General features: G+C 34.9%; 1 protein-coding gene across 4 annotated transcripts in view; it reads right to left on the reverse strand.

The window, feature by feature from the left end:
• Nucleotides 1-22,463, reverse strand: part of STAG1 (STAG1 cohesin complex component) — a gene marked incomplete at its 3' end in the record, with an annotated part of 426,381 nt that overhangs the window by 161,740 nt on the left and 242,178 nt on the right. For all 4 annotated transcript variants that reach the window (XM_082459166.1, XM_082459164.1, XM_082459165.1 and 1 more), the window contains one exon: nt 3,799-4,003. In XM_082459166.1, the coding sequence (XP_082315292.1) occupies nt 3,799-4,003 (205 nt within the window). The remainder of the gene's footprint in view (nt 1-3,798; nt 4,004-22,463) is intronic.

Below are 22,463 nucleotides of genomic sequence, written 5' to 3' on the forward strand. Positions count from 1 at the left end.
CTAACTATAAATCTAAAAATAGATCCTTCGAGAGTAGAATTATCTTTATAATACCAAACAACACAGTGGTAAAACAAAGGGAATCCTACTTGTTTTTGAGCCGGAGGAGGAAAATTTTTTTTCATGAAAATTCCATGAAATTGCGGAAAGAAAATATGGCCAGCCTCAGATTATAAATCCACCAAAATAATAATGACAAAATACTACTTATATAAATTAAATCCACAAACTATGTTCTAATACGTCTGAGATAGCTATTTAGAAAAGCAACAAAGGCACTTAATTCTGAAGATTAATCGGTAATGAAAACTTTACTACAGTGTAAACCTTCTTTATTAAGATGAGTCAGACATATAGGAGAGTATGCTTTACAATTCCAATTAAAATAGAAAAAAATAAGGAAAATATAATACAAAATGTAATTGCTAACAGTCTGTTTCAATTTAATGGTAAAAAGAATTCCAAAAAGAAGGGAGAAAGCACAGTTTACTGGAAAAATGAGACTACTTCTACCTGGAGAATAAACAAACCTGAAGAACTACAAAATGATGAAAAATTTTAGTAAAAATGTGGCAAAAGTATACAATTAAATGCAATGCATAAACACTGACAATTGGGACATATTATTAACTAATAACAAGAAAACGGGATATTTAGAAAATAGATTAAAAGTACTATTGATAAGACCACTCTGATGATTTATAAAGCTCTAAAACTTGTCTTGTCTGTACCCTACAAAACAACTAACCTGATTGTCTCTCTTCTTAGCTAAGATATAAGCAATGTCAAGGAGCATTTTATTCCAAAGCCGATAATCATATCTGGCCATAACTGCCTTGTAACTGTCCATGCACATAGTCTTTGAAGCAGAGGATTAAATGTTCCTGCCCATTTTATCTAGTCCCCAAGACTCCTCCTGCAAAGTGAATAAAAATGATTATCTTTTAAACTACCCCTCATACACATACCATAAAAGAAAAAAAGGGAGGGGGTACCAGAGAAGAGGGCAAAGATGAAAAGAAAATAATCCTTGAAAAGATGGATAATTATTATCCAGCCTGCAATTAAGTTCTCAGCAAGATCTCTGTGCTTTGTTGAAGGGTAGGTGACTGATGTCTCACTTTTTATGCAACTGAGCTTTGGAAGACATGATCATTAATGTACACAGAGAAATTACAGTAATATTTTGAAATAAATTTGAGAATAAGTTGAAAAATAGGTTAGCTTTTAAAAAGTAAGTATAAACATAATGTTGATCTCCTTCTATTTTTCTTGATTTCTGATTTTGAAAAGTAATTAACAAATACAAATAGGCTAGATGATATAAAAAAAGCTTAGGAGAAAACCAAATGGCATTTATCAGGCAGTTTTAAAAGCTATCATGATCACAGGTAAATTGTGAGAAAAGAAAGACAGAAAGGCACTGGAAGGAGGAGGGAGCAACTCAACTCAAAAGAAATAGGAGGAAAGCCATAATTAAAATATGTTTAAGCATATGTAAAATTAGCATGTATAGATTACCAAAGGGATAAATATATGAAAAACAAGATAATAATAAAAGTCACTGAAAATGGGCCAATGGAAAGAAGAGCTGAAATGGACCATCATAAAGTCAGTAAAATACAGTAATATTTCATTTACATTGGCAGTGAAGGACAAATGCAAATGAATTAAACTGCATTTTTCAGGAAATTGAAACGTTTTAAAACTCAAAATATTCTGTATATTTCTATAATATACTATTCCTTCTCTTGTGTTCGTAAGTAGAGTATGTGGCATATATTTAGTCTTTTATATAAAATGCACACAGGTTTCTGGATTAAAGAGAGGTAGCTGGCCCCTACAGAGAAGCCCCAGATTGCTCTGTATCTTGATATCTGTAAGCAAAATTTTTTTTTGTCTTTTTTGTTATAAATTACCGTTTCACAATTCTGTCAGCAGGACAGAATCTAACACTTGCCCTCCAATCTAACACTTGCTTCTCTTTCTCTCTTGGCACTGGGAAACTAGATAATAACTGTTTATGGTAGTAATTTTGGCTATTCAGAAGTAACTTCTATCTTATGTTTAAGTTTTGTTTATTTCAAATCACTGAATTTACTATGCATCTGAAAACCAGCTAAACAGGAATTAATGTACATAGATAAAAGATGAAAAGTAAATAGAAAATATAAAAAAAGAAAAAAAGCAAACATAAAGGGCAGAAGATTCTAAAAGTGATGAAATTAGAAAGAAAAATTGTATAGTATCAGATAACTTTTAAGTAATAAATAGTATATTTACAGTACCTTTTCAAAAAGTTACAACTGGGTACAAGATCTCTTTTTATTCCTAATAATGAGGAAGAGGATACTCTCAAAACACAGAATAAAATGTGTTTGATGTTTGTTCTATATAGAAAATTTTTTCAACAATAAATTGTGTGATTTTACCTTTTTAAAAAAGATAGAATTAAGCAAAAGATCCTCCTCTTTTCCCAGTGAGAAAAAGGACACCCTCAAAAGAATAACTGTGTGTCATATTTACGCCATATAGAACTGCAACTAAGGGAATACTGGACACTAATAATATGGATTAACCACACTTGAGTAAGGAAGGAAAAAGGAGTGGAAAAAAATATGGATGACTCTATATAAAATTATCACATTGGCTTTAGGCAACAGGTTAAACCAGAAAATGATAAAATTTCAAATCCAGGGTTTGCAATGTGTAGTCCCCAAAGCATCAGTGTCAGCATCAGCTAGAAACCTGTTAAACTCGGGGGCAAGGCCACGCAATCTGTTTCAGTAAGGCCTGGAGGTGATTCTGATGCATGCTAAAGTTTAAGAATCAATGCATTCAATAAATTAGATAAATGAGAAATTTAAATTTAAATTCAAGATGAAATGCAATTAATTAAATTAAATCTCATTTTTTGTCATGGTAATGTGTAAGATGAATATAGCCAGAGTTATTGCTATTAAAAAGGATGTAATTTGGGAGTATTTAAATATATGTGTATGTACATACACACACACACTCTCTCTCTCTGTATTACAGGAGAAAAAGAACAATCATTTAGTCATTTTAGGTAAGCACAGTTAAAATCGTTGAGGAATTGAGAATGATGGCTAAATTAACAAAATTACCTTGTTACGGAAAAACAAGGGGAAAAAGAACATACTTGACTCAGAATTTGTCTAGATAATTCTAAAATAAAAGCAAAAGTGAAAACTATAATCTGTCAGTTCTTCAGGACTCAGCCTACCTATCTGAACTGATTTTAGAGACATTACATTTAGGTTATTACAGCACTAGGAATAGAAAGAATGCCAGCTATGTCACAATTACCTATTACAATTGGATGGAACTGTATAAAAATACATATATATAAACAAAATTTACACATTTATGTATACTAACAATGAACTATGAAGCAATGTAATTAAGTAGAAAAAATACTATGAATTTGGAATTTCAACTATTATTCGGGTTTACCAAAGAACATGGCCTGGTGGACTCCTAAAATTTATTTGGTTATAAAATAAAAATGCAGGAAAACACATGTTCAGAAAGAGATTTGGTTAACATTCGCCAGAAAATTTCAATTTTCATTCTCAAGACTATCAAATGCCAGTTATCAAAATAGGCACACATTTTACTTAGAGAATACAAACCATTCATGTGAATTTTGGAGAAAACCTGTATTTTTCAAGAGCAAAGTAATGAATTTAATATTTAATCTAAATAAAGCTTAACTAGAATAGAACATATTTAACAAAACTAAATTGAAAAGGAAATAAAATGTTGGTTACTTACCAGCAAGGGTACTTGTATGTCTAAAAGCTCTGACCTGGGAGTCTGACAAACCAGTCAAAAGGGAGATTACTGTGTCCATCATATACTCATCATAAATTATGCTATACTGACATTGTCGAATCAGGACTCCAATAAATTCACAAAAGTTTGAACGAAATTTTTTCCACTGAGGTCCAGGCATGGTAAGGGGGTAATCACCACTGTCCTAAAAGGGATTAAAAAAGAACATATTAAACATGACATCAAGTTTGATCAGTTTTTTTTCCTCCTACTGGAAAAGGAACATTCTTCTCAAAGTAGATATGAACAGAAATCAAAGGGCACAAGATGGCTTTCTCTTTTTTGCTTGTTTTGATCTTCGACAACTAAGTAATTGTTAATGTGCTCAAAATTATTATTTACAACCAGTATTTAATCCATTATTCTAAGCCATTCATTCAAAATAATAGTTCCAGTTTTGTTGTACTTGGGTCCTAGTTGAGATAATTTACAGTAGGAAACAAAAAAAGAATTGAAGTTTAGACTAGAAAGGATATTTGCTACTGAATTCAGATCAAACTAATCATGATACCTGTGACATATAGCATCTTTCAATTATTTTAAATAGACACTTCAAAGAATTGACAGTTTCAAGAGTATAAGCACTTCATTAAGAAGTCCAAAACCAACTTTTCACATCTGAAACTGCAAACCTATTTCTCCCAATTTTACTATGAACTTTCAATTAACTCTATTTTATGGAGTGAATTTATTAACTTTTCAAAGAAAAAAATCTAGCATGGGCTCTTGGTATCACCAGATTGTGCTATCTTCTTTAAAACACGAAACTGACAGTTGAACCCAGCAGAGGTTTCCCACTCTAGCCTAAAACATTTTGGTGGAGGAATGGAAATTCACAAGGCAGAGAGTGAGAAATTCTGTGAACACAGTTATCTGAATACTCTCAATTTGTGGCTATTTGTCTTTTCTAGGCCAAACTGCTGTTAGGAAAACTGGTTATAAATGAGGTCTTGAGCTCTGTTGGTGTCCCAGGAAAGAGAACTAGTGTGATACTTAGAACAGCAAGAAATCCCAAGAGCAAGGAACAGAAAGCAGAGATAGGGAAGAGCTTGGCAGTCAGTCAAATACCCCCAAAGAAAGTTAATTTTGGCGCTACATGAGTATTATGTGGGTTACTAAGCTCTATAGGACATCAAAAAGGAACTGAAGGGGATGGTTGAATCTTCCCTGCTCTTTAGACTGGGGGTGTGGGAGCACAGACTGGAGAGGGTAGCAGGATGGAGAGGTGAGATGCTTCTCAAAGGTATCTCTGAAGGCTGCCTGCTGCTTCCATTTCACAAAAGCCCACCAGGGTAGATAGAGCCTCTTTTCCTTTGTACCAACTGTGAGATTCAACCATTTAGTGCTCACAACCAGATCTGGGCCCCAAGGAAAGTACAAAGAAAAGAATCTATCTAAACAGCCCCAACAGCAAGAGGAGAGGAAGCTAGAAAAATCAGCATTTAGGAAAACCTAAGTAAAAAATAAGTATACTTCAAAGATTCAAATGTAGCATAAAACAAAACAAAACTCTAGGGAACTGAAATACACACCTTTTTGAGGTATAATTCACATATAACATTAGTTCCAGGTATAAAATATAATGATTCAATATTTGTAAATATTAAAAAATAATCACAATAAGTGTAGTTGACATCTGTCACCATAAACAGTTACAAATTATTTTGCTTTTCTTGTGATGAGAACTATTAAGATCTACACTCTTAGCAACTTTTCAATATGCAATACTGTATTAATAACTATAGTCACCATGCTTTACATCCCCAGGACTTATTTATATTACAACTGGAAGTTTGTACCTTTTGTCCCACTTCACCCATTTTACCCATTCCCCCCAACCCCTGGCGACCACTCTGTTCTCTGTATCTATAAGCTCACTCAGTGTTCTTTTGTGTTGTTTTGTTGTTGTTGTTATTTTCATTTCACATATAAGTGAGATCACATGGTAATTGTCCTTCTCTGACTTATTTCACTTAGTGTAAAGCCCTCAAGGTCCGTCCATGTTGTCACAAATGGCAAGATTTCCTCTTTTTAACGACTGAGTACTATTCCTCTGAGTGTGTGTGTGTGTGTGTGTGTGTGTGTGTGTGTGTGCACGCGCGTACATACCACATTTTCTTCACCCATTCATCCATTGATGGACACTTAGGTTATTTCCATGTTTGGCTACTGTAAATAATGCTGCCATTAACATGAGGTTGCATATATCTAAAATAATTTATTTCGTAAAAAACTCAGTTGATGAACTGAAGGAAAGGATGGTTACTGATAGGAGACACATTAATAGCCTAGAAAATAATGTGCAAGACATATCGGAGAAAAAAACACGTAACACGCTAGATGAGGCCTGTGGAAAAAACCTTTTAAAATGGACAAAGTAGGTTAATATGACCTTTTCAATCTTCTGTCCTTTCCTTTTTCACTGATTTGGAACTCATGTGGTGCTGATGGTCAACAGCCATTTTGCAACCATGAGGGGCCAGTATGAAGATAAAGAATGGTACAGAGAGAGATGGAAAAAATGTAGGTCTTTGCTCTATTGAGGTGTAGTATCAATATCAATCATGTTCTGCCTACTCCCAGATTTATTTTGTGTGAGACAAACTCCTGTGAATTCAAGCCACTGTTGGTCAGATTTTCTGTTACTCACAAACAAATCCATTCCTGTTATAGTAGAGTTATAAGCAGTGGGAAAAGACATATTATTCAGTAAAAGGCTTTGGTACAGTACAACTGGTTTTTCATTAGAAAAAAATCAGATATGTATTGCACCATACACTAAAATAAATTCCTAATGAAATCAAAACACTTAAAAATACTCAACCAAAAAAAGAAATAGCAGAAAACATGGAAGAATCTTGAACCGTGGTCATTTTTAAGTCTTTTGTCATTTACATACAGTTCTGGGTATACTCTGATGCTTTTGCAAAAATGTTCCTATAAAAGGGTTTCATCTTCAAGGAATTCATGGAAAAGACTCTGACAAGTACAAGTTTCTGGTAACTGATTATACTGCTGAACTGAATAAATAAGCATTTTCAGAATTCTAATGGAAAACTGATGAATTCATAAAAGTGCTAACAAAAGATCAAGATGAAAAAAAAATTAATTACATGGGACTGAGTGAACTGATGAGGATGATTATAACTTTTGTGACTTTCTGTTTGAATAAAAAAAAAATCCCACAAGGACTCAGAGGCAAAAAATATACAAATCAATTTTCACTGCAAAGTAAAGGAGCTGTTACAGTGGAGGATTACTGGACTGAATGTCAATATTATGACATAGTATGAGTGTGTTCCGTGTTTGGTAATTGCAATCATTGTTGCTTTTGTTGTGGTCATTCATTTACAATGCTTGGTGTCAGTTTATTTATCTCTTGTAAAAATAAAATACACTGTGTGTGTGTGTGTGTGTGTGTGTGGGTGAAAAAAAAAAAAGAAAACGTGGAAGACAGTACCTCCCATCAAGCCTCTTAGATAGCCTCATCCAACAGAGGGCAGACAGCAGAAGCAAGAAGAACTACAATCCTGCAGCCTGGGAACAAAAACCACATTCACAGAAAGATAGACAAGATGAAAAGGCAGAGGGCTATGTACCAGATGAAGGAACAAGATAAAACCCCATAAAAACAACTAAATGAAGTGGAGATAGGCAACCTTCCAGAAAAAGAATTCAGAATAATGACAGTGAAGATGATCCAGGACCTCGGAAAAATAACGGAGGCAAAGATCGAAAAAATGCAAGAAATATTTAACAAAGACCTGGAAGAATTAAAGAACAAACAAACAGAGATGAACAATACAATAACTGCAATGAAAACTACACTAGAAGGAATCAATAGCAGAATAACTGAGGCAGAAGAACAGATGAGTGACCTGGAAGACAGAATGGTGGAATTCACTGCTGCAGAACAGAATAAAGAAAGAAGAATGAAAAGAAATGAAGACAGCCTAAAAGACCTCTGGGACAACATTAAACGCAACAACATTCACATTATAGGGGTCCCAGAAGGAGAAGAGAGAAAGCACCTGAGAAAATATTTGAAGAGATTATAGTCGAAAACTTCCCAAACATGGGAAAGGAAATAGCCACCCAAGTCCAGGAAGCGCAGAGAGTCCCATACAGAACAAACCCAAGGAGAAACACGCCGAGACACATAGTAATCAAATTGGCAAAAATTAAATACAAAGAAAAATTATTGAAAGCAGCAAAGGAAAAACGACAAATAACATACAAGGGAACTCCCATAAGGTTAACAGCTGATTTCTCAGCAGAAACTCTACAAGCCAGAAGGGAGTGGCATGATATACTTAAAGTGATGAAAGGGAAGAAAATACAACCAAGATTACTCTACCCAGCAAGGATCTCATTCAGATTCGATGGAGAAATCAAAAGCTTTACAAACAAGCAAAAGCTAGGAAAATTCAGCACCACCAAACCAGCTCCACAACAAATGCTAAAGGAACTTCTCTAAGTGGGAAACACAAGAGAAGAAAAGGACCTACAAAAACAAACCCAAAGCAATTAAGAAAATGGTCATAGGAACATACATATTGATAATTACCTTAAATGTGAATGGACTAATGCTCCAACCAAAAGACACAGGCTTGCTGAAAGGATACAAAAACAAGACCCATATATATGCTGTCTACAAGAGACCCACTTTAGACCTAGGGACACATACAGACTGAAAGTGAGGGGATGGAAAAAGATATTCCATGCAAATGGAAATCAAAAGAAAGCTGGAGTAGCTATACTCATATCAGATAAAATAGACTTTAAAATAAAGAATGTTACAAGAGACAGGGAAGGACACTACGTAATGATCAAGGGATCAATCCAAGAAGAAGATATAACAATTATAAATATATATGCACCCAACATAGAAGCACCTCAATACGTAAGGCAACTGCTAAGAGCTATAGAAGAGGAAATCAACAGTAACACAGTAATAGTGGGGGACTTTAACACCTCATTTACACAAATGGACAGATCATCCAAAATGAAAATAAATAAGGAAACAGAAGCTTTAAATGACACAATAGACCAGATAGATTTAATTGATATTTATAGGACATTCCATGCAAAAATAGCAGATTACACTTTATTCTCAAGTGCACATGGAACATTCTCCAGGATAGATCACATCTTGGGTCACAATTCAAGCCTCAGTAAATTTAAGAAAACTGAAATAATATCAAGCAACTTTTCTGACCACAATGCTATGAGATTAGAAATGAATTACAGGGGAAAAAACGTAAAAAGCACAAACACATGGAGGCTAAACAATATGTTACTAAATAACCAAGAGATCACTGAATAAATCAAAGAGGAAATCAAAAAATACCTAGAGAAAAATGACAATGAAAACACAACGATCCAAAACCTACGGGATGCAGCAAAAGCAGTTCTAAGAGGGAAGTTTATAGCTATACAAGACTACCTCAAGAAACAAGAAAAATCTCAAATAAACAATCTAACCTTACACCTAAAGGAACTAGAGAAAGAAGAACAAACAAAACCCAAAGTTAGCAGAAGGAAAGAAATCATAAAGATCAGAGTGGAAATAAATGAAATAGAAACAAAGAAATCAATAGCAAAGATCAATAAAACTAAAAGCTGGTTCTTTGAGAAGATAAACAAAATTGATAAACCATTAGCCAGACTCATCAAGAAAAAGAGGGAGAGGACTCATATCAGTAAAATTAGAAATGAAAAAGGAGAAGTTACAACAGACACCGCAGAAATACAAAGCATCCTAAGAGACTACAAGCAACCCTATGCCAATAAAATGGACAACCTGGAAGAAATGGACAAATTCTTACAAAGGTATAACCTTCCAAGACTGAACCAGGAAGAAACACAAAATATGAACAGACCAATCACAAGTAATGAAATTGAAACTGTGATTAAAAATCTTCCAACAAACAAAAGTCCAGGACCAGATGGCTTCACAGGTGAATTCTATCAAACATTTAGAGAAGAGCTAACACCCATCCTTCTCAAACTCTTCCAAAAAATTGCAGAGGAAGGAACACTCCCAAACTCATTCTATGAGGCCACCATCACCCTGATACCAAAACCAGACAAAGGTACTACAAAAAAAGAAAATTACAGACCAATATCAGTGATGAATATAGATGCAAAAATCCCCAACAAAATACTAGCAAACAGAATCCAACAATACATTAAAAGGATCATACACCATGATCAAGTGGGATTTATTCCAGGGATGCAAGGATTCTTCAATATACAGAAATCAATCTATGTGATACACCATATTAACAAATTGAATAAAAACCATATGATCATCTCAGTAAATGCAGAAAAAGCTTTTGACAAAATTCAACACCCATTTATGATAAAAATTCTCCAGAAAGTGGGCATAGAGGGAAGCTACCTCAACAAAATAAAGGCCATATACGACAAACCCACAGCAAACATCATTCTCAATGGTGAAAAACTGAAAGCATTTCCTCTAAGATCAGGAATGAGACAAGGACATCCCCTCTCACCACTATTATTCAACATAGTTTTGGAAGTCCTAGCCACGGCAATCAGAGAAGAAAAAGAAATAAAAGGAATACAAATTGGAAAAGAAGAAGTAAAACTGTCACTGTTTGCAGATGACATGATACTATACATAGAGAATCCTAAAAATGCCACCAGAAAACTACTAGAGCTAATCAATGAATTTGGTAAAGTTGCAGGATACAAAATTAATGCAGAGAAATCTCTTGCATTCCTATACACTAATGATGAAAACTCTGAAAGAGAAATTATGGAAACACTCCCATTTACCATTGCAACAAAAAGAATAAAATACCTAGGAATAAACCTACCTAGGGAGACAAAAGACCTGTATGCAGAAAACTATAAGACACTCTTGAAAGAAACTATAAAGATGATAACAACAGATGGAGAGATATACCATGTTCTTGGATTGGAAGAATCAATATTGTGAAAATGACTACACTACCCAAAGCAATCTACAGAACCAATGCAATCACTATCAAATTACCAATGGCATTTTTTACAGAACTAGAACAAATCATCTTAAAATTTGTATGGAGACACAAAAGATCCCGAATAGCCAAAGCAGTCTTGAGGGAAAAAAATGGAGCTGGAGGAATCAGACTCCCTGACTTCAGACTACACTACAAAGCTAGAGTAATCAAGACAATATGGTACTGGCACAAAAACAGAAACAGAGATCAATGGAACAACATAGAAAGCCTGGAGATAAACCCACGCACCTATGGTCAACTAATCTATGACAAAGGAGGCAAAGATATACAATGGAGAAAAGACAGTCTCTTCAATAAGTGGTGCTGGGAAAACTGGACAGCCACATGTAAAAGAATGAAATTAGAACACTCCCTAACACCATACACAAAAATAAACTCAAAATGGATTCGACACCTAAATGTAAGACCGGACACTATAAAACTCTTAGAGGAAAACATAGGAAGAACACTCTTTGACATAAATCACAGCAAGATCTCTTTTGATCCACCTCCTAGAGTAATGGAAATAAAAACAAAAATATACAAATGGGACCTAATGGAACTTCAAAGCTTTTGCACAGCAAAGGAAACCATAAACAAGACTAAAAGAGAACCCTCAGAATTGGAGAAAATATTTGCAAACGAATCAACAAAGGATTAATCTCCAAAATATATAAACAGCTCATGCAGCTCAATATTAAAGAAACAAACAACCCAATCCAAAAATGGGCAGAAGACCTAAATAGACATGTCTCCAAAGAAGACATACAGATGGCCAAGAAGCACATGAAAAGCTGCTCAACATCGCTAATTATTAGAGAAATGCAAATCAAAACTACAATGAGGTATCACCTCACACTGGTCAGAATGGGCATCATCAGAAAATCTACAAACAACAAACGCTGGAGAGGGTGTGGAGAAAAGGGACCCCTCTTGCACTGTTGGTGGGAATGTAAATTGATACAGCCACTATGGAGAACAGTATGGAGGTTCCTTAAAAACCTAAAAATAGAATTACCATATGATCCAGCAATCCCACTACTGGGCATATACCCAGAGAAAGCCATAATTCAAAAAGACACATGCACTTTATGACTTTAAGAAAAGTCATAGCTTTTCTTAAGCCCATCTTGAACTGAAGTAACCTGAATTCCAAAGAATGATAAGCCTTGCAAGAAAAGATGAGACATACAAACTTTGTCATCTGTGGCAGAACCAAGGAAGAAAAAGGTAAGGAGAAATCAGGCAAAATGTTAACAAACTGTCAAAGACCAAGTGTCAGTGTGGAATAACAAGGAATTTGCACTCGCTCCAAAGCTCTTTTTTGAGGTGACCACAGGTTTCAACCAGGTAATTAAAGCCTGGTTGAGGCTTTAGACAGAAGAAAACACAAAACCTTTATTAATGCAGGCCTACAGGGGATGATCCTCAATGCTGGGGGAAAGGTAAAAATCTCAGCTCACTTCTCCAAACCTTTCTCTCCTAAAAGCCAGAAACCTTAATCTGATGGGGGAGGATCAGTACACTGAGTCACCACTACGGCACAGCAAAGACCTACTACAGCTAGGAGAAGGGTAGAAGAAAAAAATCCTTTAACTATGGGAGAGAGGGAGACAAAACACTGTCCTGGACCCTGAATCCTATACCAATACCAAACAGAGGTCTGCTGGCATTGGGAGATGGATAGGAAATTCCCACCCAAGGCCAACCACAGACACAGGCAAAGTTTAACTGCCATAGGAAGGACGGTCAGGAAAGCTGAGAAGGTCCTTAAGTAGCTCCAGGTACAGAAGACTTGCTTAAGTTTTAGGCAGGACTAGGACAAAAGAGAATCCCCATGCCCTCATCATAGCACCAGGCAACAAGCCACACCACTCAAGAGTGTAGAGCCGGAGTACTCTGTGGCACAGGAGTGCAGAGAGAGCTGAAAGCTGAGGGTGCAGCATAAACGCTGAGAAAAAATACCTCTGGTAGCCTAAGCACAAGGCAACAGCAGCCTACAACTAGAAAAATCTGAAGCCTGTGGTATACTAAAGATAATGATAGCAATAATAGAACACAAAGCTAGCTCATTTCCTAACCACACTGAAAATGTATACTGTTTTGTCCCTTTTAATTTTTATATCATGTGCAAATATTGTGATTAAAAGGAAAAACATTTTGGGAAAAGGAAAATCTCCCATATCTACTTCAAAAGGCAGTTTCTTGCCTTACTCTGATACTAGTTATAAATTTCTTCCTGTTATGTACACTTATACATGCCATGTAAAAAGAACAGTCTAGTTAATGATGGGCAGTAGGTTAATGAAAACTAGCATCCTTCACAAAGCAATAATTTCTTTTCTCAATATAGCTAAGAAAATGAAATAACAATAATAAAATGAAGACAATAATCAAGTAGCCTAAATGGCTTACTCACACTAATATTTAGGTTCTTTGAGGACAGTCTCATTATAATGCTTTGCATAAGAAATTTATTGATAAACTAATGAAAACATAAACCATATCAAATAAGTAACAGGTATAGAAAAGCAGAAAGAAACTTAGGGTAGGAAGAATATCAGGCAGAAACATACAAGAAGGATAACATAGAGCAAACAAAAAAGGTCCAGTAAGAAAGCAATTCCTCTAAGTATGTTCAGAAGAATAGAAAGGGAGAAATCTACAGCAAAATATAACATAATACAGCTAGTATTCATATGGTATGTGTTTTTCACATATATGATCTTGTACTATCCATACACTGTGGTGACTCTTAGTATGTATAAAGATGAGAAAAATAAGTTCTAAAGAACCTGTCCTACATCATAGAGCTACAGGGTTCTGGTTCTGGGATTGTAAAATCCATGTATTCTCTACTCTACAATGGAGCTTCACCTGGTTTACTCCAGTAACCTTGGAGGACAGAAAGGTTGTCTAGTGAATATTCTTCCATGGGAGGAACACTTTGTTTCTGCTCCCAAATGGAGAGACAAGAAACTAATGAAGAAGTCTATTTTGGAAGTTTTGGGAACACTGATGGGGGTGGGATAAAGGGTGTCAAGCTTCAGAGACAAGAGCCAACAACAAAAACTAGAAGACTGAGAGCCTCTGACTGGGAATAACAATCTTATAAGAGGTGCACTGCAAGGTAAGAGCTCATGCAGCTAACAGAGGTAGAAGGCTAACTGCCTAATCCCTAAGCATTTGATATTTGGGAACCCAATGTGGTCACAAACTGGGTTAAACGCTGAGAAAAAATACCCAAAGATATATACCACTATTGCTTAAAACAGTAATTTGCAAACACTTCTTTGAAGAAACTATACATCCACCCAAACATCTACCCTCCCATTTATCTATTCATACATTTATTAAGCAACAAATATGCTGTAGCACTACACCAGGTCCTTGGGCACATAAAGATGAGCAGAACAAGAGTCTTCTTCTAAGAATCTCTATTTTTTTTCCAGCTTTATTGAGAAATAATTGATATATGACATTGTGTAAGCTTAAGGTATACAACATGTTGATTTAATACACATATATTGCAAACTGATTACCACCACTGCATTAGCTAACACTCCATCCCATCACATTGCTTTTTTTTTTTTTTTTGGTGAGAACATTTAAGGTCTACTCTCTTAGCAAGTTTCAAGTATGTAATACGTACTACTGCTGTACATTAGATCACCAGAACTTATTCATCTTATAAATGGAAATTTATACTCTTTGACCAACTTCTCCCCATTTCTCCCATCCCGTAAAGAAACTCGATTTTAACTGAGAAAATGAACACGTAAAAAAATAGTAAGTGAATTAAATACAATGATAGGAACTTGACACGCATACGTAGTACTTAGAAAGGAGTGTCAATTCTCTGCAAAAGCAACTGGGAAGGGGAAACAGGGTCAACAGCATTCTAGGCAGTAGCATTAGCGAAGGCCTATAAACAAAGGTACAACAATGGGAGCACAGAGCTACTTTCAGTTTGGAATCTAAAACAAATTTTGTAACCAAGAAGAAAGATGGGGCTGGATCAAAAAAGGCTTAGGAAGCCAAACTTTATTCTAGAGACAGCAGATGGTCACTGAAGGATTTTCATCAACAGCTATGAGTTTTAAAAAAATATTTCTGGTTCCAATATGGAAAATAGTCAGAGGAAAAGGTGAAAGAAATGGAGCAAAGGTGACTTACCACCGCAGTCAATCCAAAAATAGAAGGGTGAGGGAAGAGACAGTTTAAGATAGTAACAATAATGATAGACAAAATGGCAGGTACGTGATAAATATTCAAATGTTAAAGAAATAAAATCTACTGAAGTAAGTGACTGATGGACAAAAATGACTTCTGTTTCTGGTGTGGTCGTCTGGGTGGGTTTATTCACAACAGGAAGCAAAGAATTCTTTTCCCCTGACTCCTGTAGGAGGCAAAACTCTTTTGTTTAAGAATGCCTAATTAGGACTTCCCTGGTGGCGCAGTGATTAAGAATCCGCCTGCCAATGCAGGGGACATTGCAGGGGTTCGAGCCTGGTCCGGGAAGATCCCACATGCCGCAGAGCAACTAAGCCCGTGCGCCACAACTACTGAGCCTGTGCTCTAGAGCCCGAGAGCCACAACTACTGAGCCCATGCACTGCAACTACTGAAGCCCACGTGCCTAGAGCCCGTGCTCCACAACAAGAGAAGCCACCACAATGAGAAGTCCGCACACTGCAATGAAGAGTAGCCCCCACTCGCCACAAGAAAGCCTGCACAGCAACGAAGACCCAACGCAGCCAAAATTAAATAAATTAATTAATTAAAAAAAAAAAAGAATGCCTAATTAGTATGTCCCATTAGAAGAGACTGACATCCTTTAATTCATAAATGATTGATACAGAATATCCTATTTCCAGACATCAGGCCACAGTGGTATCTACATTCAAAATAAATACAAAATTTCAGGAACACATCATCAACAGATACCAAAACCTTTAAGTGGCAAGTTGACATAAGCAGAATGTTAATAAAATGCCAAATTACTTGAGACTTGAAAAGGGAAAGGTACTTTTACAAAAATTCAATAGCTATCACCTTAAACAATGATCAATCTTAGCATCACTAGTAAGTGGACGACCTGACATTATGAGCTATCTACTGTGACAAAATATAAAGTACACAGCATCACCTACGAAATTATCTTGCCAAAAAATGTAAATGTAACCTAATGAAGTCATTAGACCTAACTTTCAGGTACAAAATACAGGAGATATAGGGATAAGTTAAATGATAGTATGAGGGGAAAAAAAAATTAGATAAATAAAAATGTGAGGTATTTTTTTAAGGCAACTAGGTTGTCATCAAAAGTTACTGTGATACAAATAAACAACAAAAAAATGTGGGGGAACTGTTTCATATTTCAAAAAAGTCCTGAAAACACAACAATCAAATGCGACATGTAGGGACTTCCCTGGTGGCACAGTGGTTAAGGATCCTCCTGCCAATGCAGGGGAAATGGGTTCGATCCCTGGGCTGGGAAGATCCCACATGCCGCAGAGCAACTAAGCCTGTGCGCCACAACTACTGAGCCTGCGCTCTAGAGCCTGTGCTCTGCAACAAGAGAAGCCACCGCAATGAGAAGCCTGTGCACCGCAACAAAGAGTAGTCCCCGCTCACTGCAACTAGAGAAAGCACAGGTGCAGCAACAAAAACCCAAAGCAGCCAAAAAATAAATTAGTTAATTAAAAAAAAAAGCAATATGTAAATCAGTGTGCTTTACTTCTCTGTTGTCTCTCTAATATCCTAGGTATGCTTCTACCAAGGGACCATTTGCCTTTGTTGTTTCCTCTTCCCCCGGATGTACGCATGGATGCTCCATCACCTCCTTCCAGTCTTTATTTAAGGTCCCATTCTTACAGGGTTTTCCTGACCATCCTATTTAAAATAATCCTTCTCTTCCCAATATCTTCATTCTTCTCTGTTTTATTATTCTGCATAGCATTTATCATTTGTCATACTACAATAGTTTGCCTATGTATGTTATTCATTAGCTTTTCCCCCGAACTAAAATGTAAATTCCAGGAGGGCTGGGATTTTCGTTTGGTTTATTCAGTGCTATATCCTCCATGCTTGGAATGGTTAACAGACAGTCAAGTATTTCTTGGTCAAATGAATGAATCACCACGAAAACAATACTGTCAAAATGGGCCTAAAATAATGGTAAAAGCATATCTAAATGATCCCTACAGATATTTTTTTTCCTTAATCATAAATCTTGACAATCTGTGTTTCTTTAGGCACAGACAGAAATGAGGAAAATAGGTAAAGTCAAACCAGCAATGGGACTACCAATATCACTCCTTTTAAGTATGTCCTACTCCTAATTGACATCAATTATTTACATGAAGTGCTACCAAATGTCTGGCCTCTACTCTCAACCATGCATCTTCACAAACATTTCATGAAGAGTGGTAAATTAATGGGTTTATAAGAAAAAAATGTTTACAAAATTCAAGACACTGATTACCTCTGAGGTGAAGCATTTTAGTAGTATTAGTAATATTTCAGTTCTTAAGCAGGGCGGTGGGAGATTTACATGTATTACATGTTACATACATTCTTTTATGTGTAGCAAATGCCATATAATTTTTTTAAGTGGGTGTATTAAAGTATTTGAAATGATCCACATTAACATCTTCGAGTTCCTGAAATCACTAGAAGATATCCCAAATTCTGGAGTACAATTATCTGAATTATCACAACGTTACAGTCCTTGTTTAACATCTGTTAATTTACATATCACAGTGATTAGTAGAGTTTTTCATTTTAATTTTTCCTCAGAAAGTCAGAATGTATAATAACTGTGTGTCAGGGGAACAAAGAAAAGGATATACTTCTTATCTTTGGAAAGATCCAGTAGAAAACATTTTTATGAAACAAAACTGAGTGGCTTACATAAATTTTATCATTAAATATATCGTTCGAACTTCTAAAATAAGTTCTATTGTACATTTAAAATCAACCAAAAAATAACTATAAAGATTAATTATTTAGATAGATTATTTTGGCTGACTGCCATGATGCACTTAAAGAAAAATTGCTCTTTAGTATCAGACCTCTGTGAATTAAGCCCAAACTAATTCCCAATTCTGGCAAAACCTCAGACTTTTTTAAAGTATCAGGAAATTCACTTGGCCCACAGAGACATATGTACACCAATTAAGAAACAATATAAAAATACATTTGGAAAGAACAATTTTACAAATCAATTCAACAAAAATGTCACTAAAATCTTATCTCTATCTCTAGCATTTATCTAGGACACTGTCTCATGTGCTTAGGAGGAAAACAATGTTTTTGGACATGGCTCATTTATTAGTATTAAATCCAATCTCCTTAGTCTAGTCTACAAGGCTATTATTCACTCTCTCCAGCTTTGTATCTCGCTGTTCCTTCTATACATCCAAAACTCCATCTTCTCTATAAGCTCCTTCCTGGTTTTACTGCTGAACTTCGACTTATCTTTGAAAATCTAATTTCACACCTAAATAATCTGTGAAGCACTCATACCTCAGATAACGAACTCATCCTTTGGGTTCTCAAAGGGTCTTATATTTCTTAACTACTGAACTTGTCAAGGTATTACTGCTATTAGTTTACAAAGTTCTTTCCTCATTTAGAACATGAACTCACTGTCTAGAGCTATAACTTTGTTGATCTCTAAATATATAGTTCCTACCTAAAAGCTGGACATACATTAAGTATTCAATAAATGTATACTGAACAAATAATGATAAAAATGAATCCCATATAAATAAGTTTGAAAGATTAAACAGTTCATTTATTTAACACTCGTTAAAATAGAAAGTGCAATAAATGTGCACCATTTATGTCACAGTAAAATAATGTTTTTGTAGGTATGTTTTAAAACTGAAGGATACAATGCTTGAAATTACCATGAGGTAATAATAACTTCAATATACAGTTGATCATGACTAATCCAGATGGGGAGTTAATCTACTCCCCACTGATACAAATGTTATTGTTGAGTTATACTTGGGTTTATGACTATCTCATTTAAGTATTTCTCATAATAAGAGTAATGCCTCAGAAAAAATCTAAAAAGATTTAATATTAATCAACAGAATATAACTGGTCCTTTAAAAAATACTAGTTTAATTCCATAACTCATTCAGTCAGTCCTAAGACACTGGTAATAAAAACCACCAGAAATTTATTATATGACTGAAGGTGTGAGTGGAAAGAGCACAACTGTTACTTGAGTACCCTTCCCCAGCTACTTCAGATTATACACTTAGAGTTATACACCAGGCAGAATACAGTAGTGGCTATCAGTATGAACTTAGGAGCTAGATGATCTGCGTACAATTCCTGGCTTTGCCATTTACTAGTTGTGTGACCTCAGGCAAGTTTCTTAACCCTTTTTGCCTCAATTTTCTCATCTGTGAAAAGGCGGTAACAATAATATAGAAGACATACCTCATAAAAATGTTGAGAATTACATATATGTAAAGTACTTATAATGGTGCCTGGCACATAGTAAATATGATATCTGTATTTGCTACTATTACTGTTCAACATATTTCCTCCTGGCTCCAATACATTACACTGCAAGCTTCACAGCTGTGATACTATTTCCTGTCTTACTCCTTTTCACATTACAAATTGGTTACAATTTCTTGAGTTTTCATTAGTTTTCTACATGATCACTCTTTTGTCTTGGCATTTTTCATATCCAACTTTGCTTCCTTTCTTTAATATTCTGTTTACCTTCCTCAACTTGGAGTAGTCTCCAAAGTGATACAGACAACACAAACTGAGAAGTGCACTGCAAAAAATATTAGAACTTCTATTTTTATCTAAAAATCAGAAACAAAATATTTAAATACAGAGAATAAGATTGGTATGCCCTCGCTAGGTTCATATTTTAGATTGTTCTGTCACAGATGGTATTTGATGTATCCCAGGAGAATAAGAATAGATCAGTGCTCTAAAGGACTGACATTAGAAATGGAACTCTACACTGGTTTGTTCATTTTGTAAGTTACTTATGACCACTGCAATAGATTTATGATTTATACTATTTATTCTAACTCTTCACAAAATAGAAATGCACAGATTTCTAGAGAAAACACACACAAAAACAAATATCTGAATATGTAATCACAAGTGAATAACAGAAATGAGGAGGCACTGACACTTCTTGCACAAGCTGTTATTAGACCACTGATGACGAGCTAATGACATTCGTCATTAGAAACTGACTTACTCATACATGCAATTAATTCTTTAAATATATATATATGCTTCAACAAACACTAAACATAATAAACAAGGACTACACACTCAGTCTACTGATAAAAGGATGAAAAGAAAATAAAACTTTATTTTTATTTATTAGGTATTTAGGAAATAAATTTAGTTCAGAACTAAAAAGTCTGCAACAATCGCCAGGCAGCAACTTCTTAAGCACTTTCCTTACAAGATACGAACTCAAGCCTTTTGAGAAAAAGTATGGGGAAGAGGGAGACACGGACAGAATAATTTAGCCTTTTCGTAAGTTTTCACTATTAGGAATTTAGGCTAAAAATGCTTTACTGATGGAACGTACAAACAAAAATATTTACAGACTATAATTTGGGACTAGAAGTAAATTCAGCTTTCCTCTACCACATTTTGGCATCTCTTTACATTTTCTCAGTTTGTACTATTTAACCATTTTTACATTTCATAATATTTTTAATCCTTTGATTAATAACGGCTCAAATGGATAAGCAAATGAAAAGTTCTACACTTAAGGTTAAATAAACAAATTCACAGAAGCACGTATGATTAGAAATGAGAAGAGAAAAAAAGCTACAAGATAAGTCATATCATTATAAAAGAGCACAATAAACAAAATTTCTATTTATAATTGTGGGCAGAGCAAAACAAAATAACACAGAGAAGAATGAAAGGCACTAAGTGAATACAGCTGACTCGTGAACAATACAGGTTTGAACTGTGCAAATCCATGCAAACTTTTTCAATAAATATATTGGGAAATTTTTTGTAGATTTGCAAAGATTTGAAAAAACTCGCAAACCACATAGCCTGCATAATAAAAAAAAATTAAGAAAAATAGGAATATCATGAATACCATTTATTTTATCACAACCATAAAATATACATAAGTTATAAAAAGTTAAAATGTATCAAAACTTACCCACACAAACACTTACAGACTGTCACATGGCGCCATTTGCAGTTGGGAGAAATGTAAACAAACGTAAAAATGCAATATTAAAACATAACTGTGTAAAATTAACTACAGTACATACTGTATTGCTGTCATAATTTTGTAGCCACTTCCCATTCCTATTTTTAGTGAGCACCGGCTTACAATGCTATGTGACATTAATCATCTCCATGTAAGCAGTTTATTTCTTCAGTAAATTGCATAATTGCAGTAAAAAGTGATCTCTTGAGGATCCTGCATATTTAACATCATATTTAGTGCAATACTGTAAACCTTAAATAATACCATGGGACCCACAAGAAGTGCTACTAGTGATGATGAAAGTGCTCCCCCAAAGCACAGAAAAGTCATAACGTTCCAAGAAAAAGTCGAGTTGCTTGATATGTGCCACAGATTGAGGTCTGCAGCTGTGGCTGCCCACCATTTCAAAATAAATGAATCCAGCATAACGACCATTTTAAAAAGAAAAGAAAATTCGTAAAGTCATCACTGTAGCTACACCAGCAGGCATGAAAACCTTGCACTTTTCTGATATATCTTTTTATTTCATATTAAATCCAGTTCTTACGTTGGTGCTGGATTGCTTGAAGAAAGGCATACCTATAGACTCTAATATGAGTGGAGGAAATGCAGTCATTATATGAAAACTTAAAGCAAAAGCAAGGTAAAGGGTCTAAAGCTGGAGAATTTAATGCCTGCAAAGGATGGTTTGATAATCTTAGAAAAAGAGTTTGCTTTAAAAAATGTCAAGATAACGGGCAAAGAAAATTCTGCTGACCAAGAGGCAGCAGACAACTTCCAAGTCGCCATTAAGAAAATCATTGAGTAGAAAGGATATCTGCCTAAAAAGGTTTTTATTTTTTATATTTTTTATTGAAATATACTTGATTTCCAATGTTGTGTTAGTTTCAGGTGTACAGTAAAATGATTCCAGTATGTATATTTATATATATGTAAATATACCTGCATTTATTATTTATATATATATTTGTTTCTTATTTTACATTCTCTTCCATTACAGGTTATTACAAGATATTGAGTATGGTTCCCTTTGCTATACACAAGGTCCTTCTTGGTTATCTATTTTATAAATAGTAGTGTGTATATTTTAATACCAAACCCCTAATTTATCCATCCCCCCTTTCCCTTTGGTAACCATAAGTTTGTTTCCTATGTCTGTGAGTCTATTTCTGTTTTGTACATAAGTTCATTTGTATCATTTTTTTTTAGGTTTCACATATAAGTGATATAATATGATATTTGTCTTTGGCTTACTTCACTTAGTATGATAATCTCTAGGTCCATCCATGTTGCTGCAAATGGCATTATTTCATTCTTTTTTATGGCTGAGTAATATTCCATCTCTCTCTCTCTCTC

The sequence above is a fragment of the Balaenoptera physalus genome (assembly GCF_965194825.1).
Source record: "Balaenoptera physalus genome assembly, chromosome: 4".
NCBI classification, from domain to species: Eukaryota; Metazoa; Chordata; class Mammalia; order Artiodactyla; family Balaenopteridae; genus Balaenoptera; species Balaenoptera physalus.